At 29.8% G+C, this 18,652-nt stretch overlaps 2 protein-coding genes and 1 non-coding gene across 3 annotated transcripts; 2 read left to right on the forward strand and 1 right to left on the reverse strand.

Annotated features, from left to right (window-relative positions):
* The first annotated feature begins 8,409 nt into the window (after positions 1 to 8,409).
* LOC114378368 (zinc finger protein ZAT5-like) lies at positions 8,410 to 9,722 on the forward strand. The gene has a single exon (XM_028336951.1). The coding sequence runs from the start codon at positions 8,603 to 8,605 to the stop codon at positions 9,551 to 9,553; it is 951 nt and encodes a 316-aa protein (XP_028192752.1). The 5' UTR covers positions 8,410 to 8,602; the 3' UTR covers positions 9,554 to 9,722.
* A 4,101-nt stretch (positions 9,723 to 13,823) lies between these two features.
* On the forward strand, positions 13,824 to 13,896 carry TRNAV-UAC. The gene has a single exon. It is a non-coding gene; the product is annotated as a tRNA-Val (tRNA).
* Positions 13,897 to 14,417: 521 nt separating this feature from the next.
* On the reverse strand, positions 14,418 to 17,652 carry LOC114378076 (50S ribosomal protein L9, chloroplastic-like). Its single transcript, XM_028336592.1, has 6 exons — positions 17,439 to 17,652; positions 17,113 to 17,240; positions 16,307 to 16,352; positions 15,847 to 15,944; positions 15,718 to 15,765; positions 14,418 to 14,846 (listed from the first exon to the last, which is right to left on the reverse strand). The coding sequence occupies exons 1-6, from the start codon at positions 17,589 to 17,591 to the stop codon at positions 14,726 to 14,728; spliced, it is 594 nt and encodes a 197-aa protein (XP_028192393.1). The 5' UTR covers positions 17,592 to 17,652; the 3' UTR covers positions 14,418 to 14,725.
* Positions 17,653 to 18,652: the final 1,000 nt, after the last annotated feature.

Here is an 18,652-nt window from a genome sequence, read left to right on the forward strand (position 1 = left end):
AAACCTTGACCTCTTCTTTCTATACAACCAAAGGCGTCTAAGTCATTGGACTTGCTTGATTACTCTTTTGCTTCGCTAACTGCATAATTATATTTTTATGAAAAATATTAAAATTAAGATTATAAATTGATTTATTAAATATTTTTACTTTAATTATAAAAATATATTTTATTCAATTACAAAAATTATTTATTATTTATAAATTATTTATACATCTTCTACCTTTTTTGTGGGTAGTTATATTGAAATCAAATTTGATAAATAAATTTATAAAATATTATATGATTTAACTAATAAATAATTTTATATATTTAATAAATAAATTTGTATAATAATACTAACGTGATTTGGATCTAATGGAATGAATTGTCTCTTACGTAGATTAATGTTTGAATTTATGTTAGGAGAGATCGAGGTGTCAACATTATATATATATATATATATATATATATATATATATATATATATATATATATATATATATATATATATATATATATATATATATATATATATATATATATATATATATAATTGTCTCTGAAATAAGATTGTTTCTAAAAAATGAGATCTGTGCAAAAAAAAAATCAAGCTATGTAACTTTTATTTTTTGTTGTTGTAAAACAACCATTTGTTTGTGTAATTAACTACTCTAATCATCAAGCTTGTAATTAAAATCACTTCTCTAATCATTGTATCTATGTCACTTCTCTAATTTTTTAATACTTTTACGCAACAGCTTAGGTTTTAGGAGAGTTATGATTACATGTTATTAGAATTTTGATGGCCAAAATAATTTAAGAATTTGATCCTTTATATCACCTATCCTTCAATTAAAGACCAAATGACTTTTGCATATGAATTAAGTGGCACGTTAGACCTTGACAAAAACAAAATCTTCAGAAGTTTAAAATATATATATATATATATATATATACACACACATAAAAGATTTGTTGACAATTCAAAACTAACATCTTTTTGAGATGGAGGTGGATAAAAAACAGAGCATGAATCCTTGATTGTATTAACGATTAAATCTCATGACACGTGTTATTTTAGCTAGAAAAAAAATTGAGATTGGCATATTAAACTTTATTAGTCTAATTTAAATTATTTCAATTTATTATGTTGCAATTATTATATTTAGATGTTTTTAATATTTTTTAAAATAAATATATTAAATTTTATTGAAATAATTTGATATATATTTACTTTATTTATATGATGTGGAAAAACAAACTTACTTTCTTATAATAAATTAAATTATAAAATGGGAAAAATTATTATATATTGACAATATAAAATTTTTTACAGTTATTTAATCATAATTCATTATATATGATAAGTTTATTAATTTTTGAAATAATTATTTTAAAGTAATTTAAATAATAATGTACTAGCGTAAAACTATTTTATAGTGTCAATGTTAAAATCTTATAAAATTTACATATTCAATTTCATCCGTGTAATGTAAGGGTAAAAGTTTACGATGGAGGTGGATATATAAAACTTCTCCTAACAAACCATGAATCTCTAATTGTATTAACGGTTAAACCTTATGACATGTTTAGATAGAGAAAATTTTGAGATTGGCAGGCTAAACTTCACTAGCCTAATTTTTGGTCTAAGATTACCAATACTGAAATATCATATTTGGTGCCTAACTGAACCGAGTCAAATTGGATAGCATATTCCTATGGCAAAAAAGTTTCGTCAGCCTAATTTGGAGTGTGGTTTATGCTCAGCCTTCAATTTTACATGTATAACCCATTTTCTTTGTTTGATATAATCAATATATACGTTACGTAACTACGAAAGGAATATGTGGGTAGCGTACAGATTGATGTATCTAAAGATTCTAAAGCAAAATTGCAAAAGTGTGACAACGAGTGAATTTTACTAGTTATTTGTTAATTTGGTTTTTGAGCTCATGAATTTTTCAGTTAGCCAATTGTTAATAACTCTCCATATAGTTTCATTTAACTTCTCTGCCATATCAAACGTGTTCTGAATTGGACTACCATGTGCCCAACTCGTATAAAAGCTTATTTCAGTTCAGAATATTCCGACTCAAAATTTCAAGTGTTAACCAAAGTTAACCCGAATCCATATGCTTAAGATAAATGCTTAAACTGTCTTCAAGAGGTCTTGGGTTCCATATTAGAGGCTTCACTCTATGTCTGACTCATACAAATAAAACCAATATCAACGTATTAGATATGTATTTAATATACATCGTTACTCCAGTAGAATTTCTACTAACTTGTGTGTGAAAACAACTTGTGTGTCAAAATATCTTTTCAAAGTATTCATTCATTTTTTATGACATCTCAATCCTGTTAATTAAAGTGTTATCGATACAAATTTAAAGTCAATTAAAATACGTTTTGATTAGTCTTATTTTAATAAAATTTCAAAATAATCAAATTATTTGTGTCAAGAAAAGGAATCTACTTCTTGACTATGAGTTCTCAAATTACTCTGAGAAACATTTGATATAAGTGAATGAAGAAAGAAGAAGATAAGATTTTGTGTGAAAAACAAAGAATGAAAGATGTAAACGAAAGACTATAAAAGCAATAAATCAAAGTGGTAAACAAAAGACTGTAAAAAAGCAATAAAGGCTAAAAATGTTAAAGATAAAATAAGCTTGTTTCTCTAAAATTTGAAGTAAAGACCTATTTATAGGTTGCAAACTCCCATCCCTTTTTGAATCATATTTTTTTACTTGATAACTTCCTAAAGTTAATTTTGGGGATTATTTGGTTAATATTATACCAATTCAACTAATTTTGACAGTTGAATAATTTTGAGGCAGATTTATCTTTTGATCACTGCTCCAAAAATCTAAGCATGTTTTCATTTTCTACAAGCTAATTGATCAATTATTTTAAACGTTGAAGAAGATGACAACTACCACTTATTTTTATGGAGTATTATCATTAATTAGTTTTAATCGTTATAAGTCATTTGAATATTAGAAAATTATAAAAAATGTCACATTATCTTTTATTAAATTAAATATGACTTAATTCAACTAATTTTCTTATGTTTAAAGTAAGTCGAAATTTTTCATTCGACTAACATTGTAAGTAGGCGAAATGACCTTATTCATATTCAACTAATACTAAAGTTAGTTAAATTTTACACTCAGCTAATATTAAACGTACCTGAATTGATCTTCTACTCATTCAATTAACCTTAAAATTAGTCGAATTCTACCAATTCACCTAATATTGTAGGTAATCATATTGATCTTATCCATATTTAGTTAACCTTCATGTTCAACAAATATTGAAGATTAATTAACTTCACATTCAAATGAATTGACTTCCTTCCCATTCAGTTAACATTTGACTAACATTGTAGATAGCATATTAACTTTGTTCATGTTCGGTTAACCTTTTTGTTTAACTAATATTGATAAGTCATCAATTTCATATTCAATAAGACTAGTCTTCACCTCATTCAGCTAACATAAAAATTAAATGAATTTCACCTTAGTCGATAATTATTATGTTGTTGAAGAATTTTGCTGCAAAATTTTGGGTGTTAACACAAAGTATGATAAAAAAATATCTTGATTTTTTGTCCATTTAGAGTACGTTAAAAATAACATTAAAAAAAATTAAATCCTAACCAACTAGCTAGCCACCTTAAACACATTAGTAATGCACTAACGCATTCCAAACACATTGAGATCTCAAACATATCAAACCATACATGTAGAAAATACGTGTTTAATATATCACACAAATTAATTGATATATGTTTGGATTAATTATCAAAAAATTATTTCAATAATTAATTTATATGTATAATTGGTTTAAAATTCGACTATAATAAAATCAATTTGATATTAACTTGGATATAACTAAAAAGTTATTTTAACAATTCTGTTTGTACCTCTAAAAAAAACATATTTTGTTTGTATTGTAAAAAAATACTTTTATATGTTAATTTATGAAAAAGGATATTTATTTTTGTTTGAAAAGTAACGTGTTTGTAAGTGATGATTTTGGGGCAATGAGCAACGATAGATTTCTTTAGGAGGTTTGTTAAAGTTAATTTGTGAGGAATTTAATTTGAGTGAAGATGGGTTCTGTTCCAGGTTTAAAATTCCGATATCCTTCTTAAAGGTGAGAAGCATTCATTTATGTTTACATCATTCTTTTGCCTATTTAACAAATAAAGCTTATCCACATTTGATAAAAAAAAAAAACCCCACACATATTAATAAGGATATATCAGCATTTTTATAATTTCATTATTTTGTTTTATTTTATTTCTTACATTTTTTTCCTTAAATCAAATAACTCAACATTTTATTTTATTTTCATTTTATATGTCCTTTTACTCTAGTTATCCTCTTCTATTTTTATTCATTCTATTTCTTTCTCACAACCAAACAAAACGTAAAGGATGAGGAGATGGTAACATCGCTTCAAGGTAATTAACATTAACTCAGAATCACTATAAAAAAATGCTCAACTTTTACCTTAAGAAAACTGCCCCGTGATCGAATTGCGAAAATAATTTAAGCTTAATTTTAATCCATTATTTTTAAAACATATCAAATAATTAAACAGTGTTTGTAACAACTTTTTCAAGGTAAACAACTTTTTTTTCCAAAGGAAAAAAATGGGTTCCAAATGCATATTAATAGCATGTTTTTATTAACTTTTACATTTAGAGAAATAATAATTTGTTTTTGAATATTTTATTAAAAATTAGTAATAATAGTTGATTATTTCTTTAAAACAAACTATTATTCAATATGTAGATTGATATATATGGTAGGGGTGGACTGGTTGATCATGAACGTGAATCAATTCGATAACACAATTCAATCAAACGGAAAATTTTGAATTGATTCAAATCGGATTAAAAAATGTAAATTCGATAAGTTCGGCTCGGGTCTTGAATTTTGAGTTTAAAGACTTGATATGATCCGATACGATCCACACAATTGCGTAATATTTTGTTAAAATAATTTTTTTTATTAATCTGTTAGAGTTTTGGGTTTTAGCTTTTAGGCTTTTGACTAAGCCATTTATTTTTTTTCATCCTTCATAGTCAATTTCCTAATTTATTTCATTTTTTTCAATTTTTATTATTTTAATAATAAATGTAATCACCCAATTTGAACAAATTTAATCATAATTAGATTTATTCAATTTGAGTTGGTGATTCAAACTAAAAAAATCCTATCTAGATTAAAATAATTAAAATTAATCAATTCTGATTTAAAAAAATTCACGAATTAAATCCACCCATACCTACTACCCCTAATATATGGTACCGTAAGAGGTGAGTCAACGATGCATGAACCAGAAAATGGACTACTTTTGATCTAAGCCAAAAACAGTAAAAAGAAAAAACGAGTCACGTACGTACCAAAAGAAGGGTTGTAGCTAGAATGGTGGTCAAAATGTAAAGAGAGAAATGGGTCTTGGATGTTTTTTCAATTAGAATAATGACACCCACATATAGTATCTGTGTTTTTCTTACAAATATTAATTATTAATTGTTAATTTTTAGTGTTAGTATAAATAATAATGTATATATTAACTTATAATACATACACGAAAGTAACAGAAACCGTATGCATATTGTAATTAAACGAGATTTGCGATTTCGATAACAGTAAAGTAGAAATTCATTTTTAGAACCCTATGCAACAACCACCGAGACTTTTTATTTTATTATTTTTGGTAGAGTATATTTTTTTCACAGTTAGTGTTCTAGATTACATATTGTTCAACTGTTATTTTGATTGGTATATATTATAGATTAATGGGTAATATATACCTCACCTACTAGTGGACGATCGATTAAGTCAATGATTTTATCTAATCAGTAATTAACATTTTATTAATCAATTTTATAGGACCACAGCATGAGAATGGAATGCTTCAATCTCTCTCTCTCTCTCTGATAATATCAAAATAATATACATCTCAATTGCCTTCTTAACCACCGTTGCTTCCTAATTGCTCTGCAGTTTGCTTTTCCGCGATCCCCTTGGTCTTCTTTAGTGCTCATCTTTCATTTAATTAACATATCCAATTATATAACTAAAATTAGTGTCAGTTTCTATTATAGACCTACGGTGGCATCACCATGTGGCATCTTTTGGTCCATTTTACTCACTAATATTGCTAGTTAATTATGATTTGGGTGCTTATATTCTTGCATTATGATGACATTTTCAAATGCATTTGGGTGCGTATTTTAAAAAGCATTTGTTTATTAATAAATGTCGTATACTAATAGTATGGTGTCAAACTGAGAGTCTAGTACTCTACCTTTGTAAAAAAAAATTATATTATAAATTAATTAGAAATTACCCCAATAACTTTTAAAATTAAGTTACATTGATAATTTATAATTTGATGACAATAAAAAAAATCTTTACACTGTACCATCATTTTAATTAATTTTAAAAATTATACTATTAGAGACAAATTTAACATTTATACTTATATTGTCAGTAAATAAATGGTATAATTCAAAAAATATTGTAGTGCGTTGAAAATGAAACTAAAAAGGACTTCTTTATAAGCTAAATCAAATCAATGATGATGATTAGTTTTTAATTAAAACTCATCAAAAATTATCTTTGTCAAAATGTTTTAAACTCCCGTTTGGAAACATGAAATCATTAACAAGTTTAATAATAATTTATTATCGTGACAGATGAGCTGCTAGCACAATGTACCTTTAAGCAGAAGATGAAGTTTAACCAAAAGGAATAAATATAAGGAATCGTACTCTTTAGTAGGAACCGTCCTAAAGTTCTTACATCGTATACTTGTATGCTACATGTGCCTTCCTTAGTCCATGTATATACACACACATTAACCGAATCCTATAGGCAACCACTTATTATGTTATGTCCCTTTCTTTTCTTGTTTGGATTGCTCACTTACTGCCATATACTATACTACTGTATACACAAATTCTTATTCCCACAACCAAGATATAATAATAGTACCACTTATACCTACCTTTTAATGAAATTCATTTTGCTGCGAACAAAAAGATATAATAATAGTAATAAAATAATAATCTTTTACTCAAGTAATACTAGTAAATTTCTTCGCATTACATTTTTTGTCGATGAAAATTTGTTAGAAAATTTAATTATAGCTATTATTAAAACAATTATTGTTTTTTTGTTGAAAACATATACAATACTTATTAAATTAATAGCAATAACTATTATTTTAAGTTACACTTAAAAGTTACTTAAAATTCTAAAATTTAATTTTTAAAAGTAATAATGTATTTCTATAAACTTACTATATTAAACTTCATTTTTTTAAAAATATGTATAGTATATGCATATGCTTTTTTCTTTTCCGCAGGACCTAAGCATATACCTTAATTAGTTGCCTTACACCTAAAGCTTGCCCCAATTGAAACATTTTTTTCTTTTTTATTCTCATTAATGAAACTAAAATGGACAATTTTTCAATTCAATATTATATTCTGATTCATTTTAATTAAAATGCAGTAAACATAAAATAAGATCCATTTGTCACATTCTTTTCCATTGTGACATGCTTACCAAATACTACCTAAGTTTCTCTTCTTTGCGATCAAGGGGGGTATTGCTTGAAAGCCACCCGAATCTCTATCACACTTGGATTAGTACTTTTCTTGAAACAGGCTAAGGATGTGATCACTTATGAAAGTTGACATACTTTTAACGTGCAATCTCACTTTGCTTGAATGGGTTAGTGTAAATAGTTACCCCCCCTTAATTAGGTTGGCATAAAGGTGTGAACAAAAGAGAGCGTTGAAACCAACTCTGAACGTTAACGCCAACCTTCCTTTCTTTTTTAACTCCTCCATACTTTATCAGTTACCTTTTAGATCAATCTCCATCTCTAATTCCAACCTAATTTTCCTTTACACTAACATATACATGCTTTAATACTAGCAAGCGAAACTTTAAGTTATACACAATATGTTAACTACACTCATACTAATTAAACTCAACAAATTATTAATTACGAAATAAAAACCATGTTAATCATGGAAGAATAATAGAAGTATATAGAACAACATCCAACCCAACATGGGCATACGCAATACCATGGGATAATAAAATATTCATTCATAAAAGTAACACCCTGAGCAACAATATTATTATTATTATAAAATAAAATATAAAAAAGTAGTGTAGGAGTAGTAGTAGAAGTAAAACAGAAAGAGAGCAAAAAGTGTGGCCATGATGGAAGCGTAGAGAGAAGTGCTTAATGAGGCGCGTGAGAAAGCGAAAGAAGTTAGTTTTCTTGTTAGTAACACTTCGAAGGTTGGAAACGCAAGGAAGATTTTGGGTGGCAGAACCACTTGGGCATGTTATAAGACGGCTTCGAAGTCCTTTGTTGCCATTCACTACCAAATTACACATAGACATACACATGTATATATATATATATATATATATATATATTTAACTACTTCAATTCACTTCATCATAGTTACGTATATGAGCATCTCTATTTCTCTCAATTACCTTAACTAGCATTGTTTTAATTCACATATAAAATCGTTTCGTGCTCAACCTTTGTTTGTGTGAGATATAGAGATGGAAGGGTTGGATTCTAATAATTCTACCCACAACAGCATAGCCAAGGGCAAACGCACTAAGAGGATGAGGCTTTTGTCCCCTTGCGGTGTCATCGTTGCTGCCATCACCACCACCACCACCACCGTCACCTCGAGCACTTCGAGTGCTAATTCGGGTGCCTCGTCCACCACAACCTACGAGAGCGAAGAGGAGGACATGGCGAATTGTTTGATTCTCTTGGCCCAAGGAGGGGAATCTCGTCATCATCCTCGTCACGACAAGCAACAAGTTGAAGATCATGGTCTTGAGAATTGTGATGATGGTGCCATCAAGACAGAAGAAAAGGGTAACAGCAGCAACGTTAACACTACCACCGCCGCAACAACAACTGCTGCTAATAATAATACCAAAGTTGGTTTCTATATTTATGAGTGCAAAACGTGTAACCGAACCTTCCCTTCGTTTCAAGCACTGGGTGGACATAGGGCGAGTCACAAGAAGCCCAAACTCGCGGCTGAAGAGAAAAAACAACCACTGCCACCGTCACCGCTACCACCGCCAACACCGTCTCAATTGCAACACATGATTGTTACCAATTATGATCGGTTTGAGGAGGGTAGCGTTAAAAGTGGTCCTCCAATTTCCCTTCAATTGGGTAATAATGGAAACAACAACAAGGGTAAGATTCACGAGTGTTCCATTTGTGGCTCTGAATTCACATCAGGACAAGCATTGGGTGGACACATGAGGAGGCATAGGGCATCCACAAACGCCAACAATGTTGTTGACACAACAAGATGTAACACTGTCATCACCACCACCATTACCGCGGTTCCACCGAGGAATATTTTGCAATTGGATCTTAACCTCCCGGCACCGGAGGATGATCTCCGAGAGGCTAAATTCCAATTTACAGCAACAAGTCAGGTGCTGGTTGGTACTCCGGCTTTGGTGGATTGTCATTATTAAGCCAGGGTGGGAATTGGAATTAATTTCAAAGAATTATTATTATTATTTTGATATCTCATCAATGTGAATTATTAGCGTTATTTTTAATTTACAATTATTCGTAATTATTGATTCTTTGGATTATTGACTATTCCTTCGGGTTATTAATAATTGCCATTTTGATGATATATGTGATCGATCTACTTGTTCCAGTTGGAATACTTTGAGTAAGTAAGTGGTTAGTGTTCATGGTTGCCTTTCATTCACGAAAAGTGAGTGATAGTTCATAGGGCATCTTTCGTTTTTCTTTTTTCCTTTTTGATTTATTTTTATTCGTTTTCTTTTTTGGGTCTATGTGTGCACACTGTGGAGTGTGGAGTTCTAGTTTTTTGTTCTAAGAGGAGAACCGAGAGTGATGTGCTGAGAGAGAGAGAGAGAGAGAGAGAGTGCAATGGCAATATGGCATGGCTAGCTAGGGTTTGGGTTTGGCAGCACCACGACCACAACCATAAGTCGTGGATTAGGTTCCCTTTGTGTGCTTTCGATTTTATTATAATAAAGCTAAAAATCTCTTTCTCACTCACACTGCTACCACATTCCCACTCCTTTCATTAATGACGAGAATAAAGGATTTGACAAAACTGGCTTCGATAAATATGCCACTGCCATATGCATACCCATTACCATGTATCTTTCAATTTATAAGGCTGCCTCTCTGTCTCTTAATTACTATTATTATTTTTTAAAAAAAATACATTAATGAATAAGCCAAGTATATATATCTTACTATATATGTTTCCTACTTCACACCACCTTATTCTCATTAGTTTTAGCTTTTGAACTAATTAGTTTCACCTAATTAACAAACTAACTTGCTCTTACTTTTGCATGTCACTAAACTCAATATATTGATATACTACTATAAACTGAATCAAATTTAATTTAATAAATTATTACACCTTTTTTTTTATTTGCGTATGCGTATATAATGATTAATCAATAGTTAGCTTTGGGATTATCTGATGGGAACTAGTTCCAGCCAATACAAAGTTGATGCTCTCAAGAAAGATATATACTACAGTATTAACTTTCAAGCCACAAGCGTATTTGATTTGGACTTATACGAATGGTCCACTGCTTAGAGATGGACCCATCACCCACTCGTTTAGTACTGTTTATCTACTCTTTTTTGTAGCTATAAACTTCATGACCCTTATTTATGTAGTTCACATAACGAAAGATGAGAAGAGGACAGTATCAGTAGCATCAATTTCATTTTCTTTCTTCCACAGAAAATAATAATTAATGAGAAATGAAATACATAAATAGTTCTACTATTAAATTGTATAATGTATTTAAGACATTGGTTAAAGAATAAATAAATGATCTTTTTGACTGCCTACAGTAGTATAGCGAAAAAAAAAACAAGAATAATAAAACATTTTATTAAAAAAATTATATTGATAATATATTTTTTCTTTTATGAATTAAATGATTCTCTGGATTGAAAGTCAAGAGTAAATGATTAATTTTTCAAATACTAAGATTTATTCAAGGGATTGACCTCCCCAAGAAATGAAATGTTTTACCATACGCATAAGTGATAGATTAAAATTATGATCACATATTTAAAGGACAAGTTATCTATAATTATATCATGTTAGTATATTTATTGATAATATTTTTAATTCTTAATAAGCATATTGATTGGTATTTGTCTAATTTGTATTATAGTTTGAAAGAGAGGGGCATATATATATATATATATATATATATATATTAATGAGTGAGCGAGAGATAAAACTTAAATTAAGCAGAGAGAGGGAGAGAGATGGAAGACTTTAAAGTCACATGCAGTGGCCACTTATCTAAAGTTAGTTATGTGCACGTTTTTGTGAATTCTGGTAAGCGAAGCATGTGGACACGTATATTGCGTGAGGTGTTCGAATGCATAAGAAATATGAGAGAAGATATCACCCATTGACATTAGCACATGTAGTTGGGGAGGTTCCCTTTATGTCCTGTAACCTGCCATTTTATATTTGTATTCTCCTTTATATAAATTGTACTTTATTTATCATATTAATTATTCTCAAATATCACAAAGCATTACTTTGATTGCAGTCTAAAAGGCCAGTTTTAATTTCTGGCCACGCAACTTATAATAGTAATCTTCATTTCAACAATTCATGTTATCTTAGCGGTAATCGCATGAACCTTATCTTAATTAATAGGACCCACCGTTTTCCCCCTTTTTTCTCAATGAAGAAAACTACGATTTTTCTTCTGTATATAAGAGATAATTTCCTAAACTCTAATAGGCCATACTCAAATACCAGGCACGACGAGACAAGGCCATGGTATCTGCTGAGATGTCAGTGTCCTTTTGATGAAAAAGAATGAGGATTATTAGTTTTATTAATTTTGTAGAGTGTGTACATTGCTACTTACTCTCTTTTAATAGACACCATGTACTACTTTTCTCCCGTGTGTGTATATATATGTATATATATATTAACTAATTTATATTCTTTTTTTCTTTAAAAAAGATAATTAATTTAATTAGTAACTTTATTTGTTACACTATTAAACTTAATAAAATGTCATAAAAACATATTAATAATATTTATTTATATTTGATGACATTTTTATCAAATGTTAGATATAAATATATGATTAAAAATCACATGTTTAATAATATTAGCAATTTATATTATTCTTTTAAAATTACCGTTAAAATGATTAGAACTCCTTATATCATCTCTCTTTTTTTATTTAATTATTTTTACCTAATTGATTAACATGTGTTAGTTTTTTACTTCAATCCTTAGAAGAGAGAATGTGTTTATCTTTTTAACTTATAACATTTATTGTAAAAAAAATAAAGATATTTTGATAATAAAAAATAATTAATACAAAAGAAGATTATAATATATATCTGATATTTATTATGAAACACAATCTTATTTGAGTCGGATGAGATTTTATGAGTGCCTCAGTAGTAAAGTTCTTTGCCGGTAGATATACTTGTATATATATTTGAGACTTGAATTCAAAACTCTAATTAAACTTAAATAACTTTTTATTGTAGAATTTGATGTACAGTATATTGGTAAGATTTAAGAATATTTTTTATCTAAATGACTTGGCCTGCATGCTTTCCAAACTACACGTGCAGCTGGATGGCTGTGATGGAATTAACAGATCCAGTTGTGAAGGAAATTAACTGAACTAGAGACTCAATTATGCATTGTGTTATTTATGTGAAGTTGATATCATTTTCTCTTGGACAAGATGTGTACGTGTTGCGATAGCATTGTTCACGTTTTGGTGATAGAGACAAATGCCTCAAATGCATGAGTTGGTTTACTATGTGGCCTTGTTGTCCCTACTTGTAACCCCATAACCAGAAAAAGTAGACATTTGGCCGGCCTTAAATTCTATGTGTCGTTGCTAGCGTTAAATTAGTTTCCACTAGACCAATCAATTGCTTCAATTCACTTGCTTAATCAAATCCCCTATTGGTGTTCAGTCTTGACCATCAATAAGGTTTTATAGTTTCCAAATATCACAACCAAAACCATTCATTAAGATGCCAATCGGTGTTTGGTATGCCATGACGGAACAATAAATGTGAATCTAATTTCCATTCTTTTTCATTAAGTTGGTGGTGTTTCTTTGTGGAATATGTGATACTAAAGATCCACTTCCTTGGTTTGGGGTTTGGTTAGCTTTTATAAGGTAGTTACCAGAAGTGAGATGACTGTTGAGTACGTAGTTTTTGACATTGCTGACAAAATTATGGATATACCAACAACATAAAGTAGTTTTCTTAGAGTTGGGCAAAATTTGGATAAGATTTGAAGAAGAAAGAATGTACGCATTGAGATATTTGTGGCGGTAAAAATCAAAGAAAAACATGTCAAGTGCTGATTAAATAATGAATAAGGACATACATAAAAAATTGCTAGCAAGTGTTAAAAATATGGATCTTAAATATACTTGTTGTCATTCTTGAAGGATATATAAGTTATTCGTTTTGAAAATTAATGTTTAAATTCAACACAACAACCTTTATCAAATATTTATGATAATATATGTTGAGTTTGTAGGAAAATGAGTTTTAAGTGTGATTAGTTTCAAACTAGAATGAGAATTAGTTCCTAAGTTAGTACAAAAATCAAAACTTATAAAAATATTTCATGGTCTCATTAGGGATCCTAAGACCTCGAAACAATGAATTTTTTTATTTAAGTTTAAAAACTAAAAAAAAATGTTTACCTTCAACGAAGTTGCTGTGGTGTAGTGGTTATCACGTCAGTCTTACACACTGAAGGTCCCCAGTTCGATCCTGGGCAGCAACATATCTGTTTTTTTATTATTTTTTGTTTCATTTCTATACATATTTTGTAAATGCTTTCTTTACTTTGTTTTGTTTTCATTGCTATACACATATTTGGCGCTTTAGTTCAATGCTACATCGATACTGTTCTCCAACAAAAATAGGAATTTACCTCAGTAATCAGCGTTCTTATTTTTCTAATCAAATGAATTGGTTGCTTAATAAAATGACCAACTAAATGGTGTCCCTGTTCCTTGCTCCAAATCACCCGGATTGAAAGGAAAACGATGCAATTTCAAAGAGAAATTTCTTTTTCGGATGAGCATAACAACATAGACAATCGCTGTGGTAATGCATAGTTTAACCAGTCATTCACTCAATGTCAATCTTCAGCATGTTTGTTAATCTCCATTCTCCAACAACGGGCAAAAATGTTGAGTCTATCAAAGGCCTTCACAATTTTATGTAAATCTAATCATTTTATCAAGATGCAGGAAAACCATAGGTTAATTTTATATTCCGTTTTTCTACTCACCAGGCCAATGAAGGACAAAAGAAAAGAAAAAAAATCTTTTACCACCAACATAGTACATTACAAACATTGTCCTAAAAATTGAATAGATATTCAAGAATTGGGTATGAACAAAACAAAAATGTTCAAATAAGCAACAGTTCCCATTAGGAATCCTTCCTCATCCGAGCCTGGGGTATGATTACAAGACTACAGGATACAGACTGCTTGAAGCTTGAAGTCTGAAGATTTATCATAAGATGTTATGCATCTTGAACCAATGCAAGTTGCTAGCTCCAAACTGTCCATTTAATATAGGAACTTTAGAACATAATAATGCTTAGTTAGCAAAAACATTCACCCTCACTCTAGCTGTAACTTCTGGGTGAAGCTTTAACTCTGCAATATATTCTCCTGTTTCCCTGATCTCTGGAAGATCAACAATTCTCTTGTCCACCTCCCTAGAAATGAATCACAGAAAATGGACAATATATCATAGAGCAATTAATCAATCAGACTTCAAATCACAGATATGAAATAAATATGGGAAAAACAATTCATTTCCCTCATTTTGGTTTGTGGAATGTACTTATAAGGGCTCCGACAACAGGTTCGGAGAACTAGGATGATCATTTCACATGTGAACATTGAACCACGTATAAGTTCATGATAAATCAGATGTGCTCAAGTGATATCACCTAAAAGGCAATCAAGTAGCTTACGAATTGAAGAGTCCAGCCAGTTTGGAAATTAGCTAAAAAGCTTTCCAAATTTCTTCTAAAATTTCAGAAAATTGTATAAATTGAAATGCATCCAAAGGAATCCATAGAATTATGCAAGGATCACTTACATGTATGAAGTTCAATTATGTTGTATTTTGTGCTAGCAATTTGAAAGGGAAAAGAAAAAGTAACATCATAGACAGTACTGAAATGCATTTTCAATAATGACAGAGAGGATACCAACGTATCATGTAGAGCATATTATGCTCCAAAATAATAGGAATTTCACTAAATTTAGCATCTGATATTGGATGAGTGCATTAATATTTTGGCAATTTGGTTCATATTCCATAAATAAATCATATCAAATACTCAATCCAAGACAATATCTCAATATTAACCTTCAAAAATCTTAAAAGGCTGTAGAATAGAATAAAAAATAATCATCCGCATTAAGCATACTGCATTTAGCCAGTTGAAATGATAAACATCTAACTGAAATTTGTCACAAACTGTAGAAACTCAACATATTTTAGCCACATTAGAGAAAAGGCATAAACTGTAATTGTACAGGATAGTAAAAGATTTCTGTACATAGAAAAGATTGTACCTTTGAAGTTGTGCCTTGATTATGTCAACAAGATCTTGAGCAGTTACACTAAAAATCAAGCAAACATTAGACACAAAATCCATACAAGGACATAAATTGACTTTTAATAATTGTGCAAGACAATCTTACCTTCCAAAAATTTGTTTTCCTTTACCACCTTTACGCTTCACCTTGAAAGCCCCAACAGTTTCAAAAATTAGAGCAAGTTGTTGTGCCTCTTCTTTTACCTACAGAAACGTAAACCTAGTTACCATGATATGACTACAAAAATTGTGTAGAAGGAAAAATACTTTAATAGATTCAGAAGATAGTATGAAAGTAGACCTAAATTTAGGCAGATAACCCAATATGAAAAAGAAAGCAATTTACTAAATGCAAATTTACTAAGGGGATAACCATTGAAAGGAATTTACATTCTCCAATATTGAACTCATTGTTACAAGCTTACAGAATTTGATGTAAGGCTTACACATGGAGCTTAGCAGCATAGCATTCATTCCTAATCCTATTCACTGATGACAACCTTATCTGCACATTACCAGAGGACAAATTTTACCCAAGTAGGGATTGGGGGGAAAGGAAAAATTACCCGTCTTTTCTCAGCCTCAATTCTTTCCTCTTCTATCTTCATTTCCCTGGGGAGAGAAGGTTAAAATGAAGAGTTCAAAAGACAATGCAAGGGAAACTCAGTCCAAAACTGTGGCAAACAACAAGTTTTATATGTCACTCACTGCACATAGAAATAGCTAGTCCTGAATTTCCAACTATCATCTCTCTAATAGAAACAGACAGAAAGAGTCTGAAACAAAGAAACGCAGGAATTACTAAAAGAAAGATTTGTCACACTCACGAATATGGAACTTTTATTATTTCATCATCAAAAACGCACAAAAGCAATCTCATGTGAAAGAGAACAACAAATTTTTCTTTTGGTAATCCATGAGCATTTATTATTGAACTCATACAACAGGAACCACCACACTTAACAGAAAACACAAAAACCCTGTCCAACCCAAAACATCAAAGCCCATGGATGGAATAAAAATAACTTCCTATTTATTCTTAATGAATAACTCTAAGCCATCTTTCTGTTCATCTCCAATCAAATCCACAAGGTCTTAAAAGTTTCCTCAGATTATACACACATATAAATCATATGTTCAAACGAGCTCTTCACAGAGACAAAGTTTACTTTCCATGTCACTACAATGACATATAAGCCCTCACAGTAACTTATCCAAGCAACCTACTCGGGTTTCAAAACCATTATTTCTACCACTAACAGGGTCATGTAAATGCAAATTCCAAACACTGGTCCAAAAATATTGAAATGTAAAAAGTATTTATATAAAAATTAAAGTTATATAAAACCTAGATGGTTTAATTATACATTACTTGAGTAGCTGGGGAGTAACAAGTTGTGCCTTTCCCATGGGAAGCAGGTAATTTCTGAAAAAGCCAGCCCTCACATCAAGAAGTTGCCCTTGCTTTCCTACATCAGTCACATCTTCCTTCAAAATTATCTGATTTCACAGATAGTTAAACCAAGTGAATATATACACACATACATGCTGCAAAGTGCAAATACATTACACCATAGAAAAAACCAAGTGTACCCACTTGCTGTGAAGCTACAAAATTCAAAATTTACATCCAAGTAATGATGAAAAACACGGAAAATGTTTGATTTATGGCGTTAGAGGATAGAATGTTGATGCAACCTTCCGAAGTTTCTTTGCCTTCTTTTGAGCGAAGACCGAAAAGCGCGCACTTTTGTTGGGGAATTGAGTAATAGGAGCCTTCGAGTTACCGGTGAAACTGTGCTGCAACAGTGAAGAAGACGTGGAAGAGAGAGAAGATAATGCTGACGCCATTGATGGTTTTGCGAACAAGCACAACGTTCTGTGTTTCTTATCTCTTTCCGGTGTTACACGCAGTAAATTATTAAATGAGAACTTTTTAGATTTTAGAATGATCAATAAATAAATAATGTAAAAGGTAAACTTAATTATTTTATAAAAAAAAATTATACACTCAAAATTTAAACCAAGACCTCAAATTTAATTAGTGAATCAACTTACCACCAAATTCTCATCATTAATTATTAAATTTATAACATACTTAATATACTTATATTTTATGTTATTTATATTGATTCATATGATTCAACTATTTATTTACTACTTCCACCAAACAAACATTAACTCATTGTCACGATCGGATCAACAATTAATTTGATTTTTGTTTATCATTATACCTTCTTTTAAAAAAAATTAGTGTTTTAAGAATTGAATCGAATTGATTGGTCTGACTGGTTTGATTGGAACCATACCAGTTCAGTTTGCTAAGCGGATAAGAAATGGATCAGAACAAATGTGTCTAAGTTGAATTGGAATAGATCTTTGGTTGAACTGAACGAGTTTTTGGTTAAAACATGGTGGATCTTTGGTTGAACCAAATAGTGTTCTTTTAAAAAAATAAAAAATTATGAATTATTTTTATGCTATTTTTTGTGAACTTTTGATTATTTTTAAGATATTGGATATTTGTTTGTGTTTGAAACTTATTTATGGACTTGTATTGATATGAACATTGGTTATTATTTAGGATATTAAGTATTTTATAATGACAATTATTTTAAATTTAGGATATTGAATGATTAAATTAGGTTAGTTGCTTAGTTATTTTTTAAAAATACACTCACTCAAACCAATTTGACCAATGAAACTTCAATTCGATCGGTGATTCATTAACTCAATGTCTCCATCGGTTGGATAATTACTCTCACTCTCGATTCTTGAAACATTGTTTTAAATGATTGGAATATCATTATCGATTTATTTACTAATTATTATATTTTTTAGAGATGACATGTAGTATGATAAGTAAATCTAAACTCGTAATATTTAAGCGACCTTGACTTGATTTTAATAAA

The sequence above is a fragment of the Glycine soja genome, chromosome 12 (genome assembly GCF_004193775.1).
Source record: "Glycine soja cultivar W05 chromosome 12, ASM419377v2, whole genome shotgun sequence".
Taxonomy (NCBI): Eukaryota; Viridiplantae; Streptophyta; class Magnoliopsida; order Fabales; family Fabaceae; genus Glycine; species Glycine soja.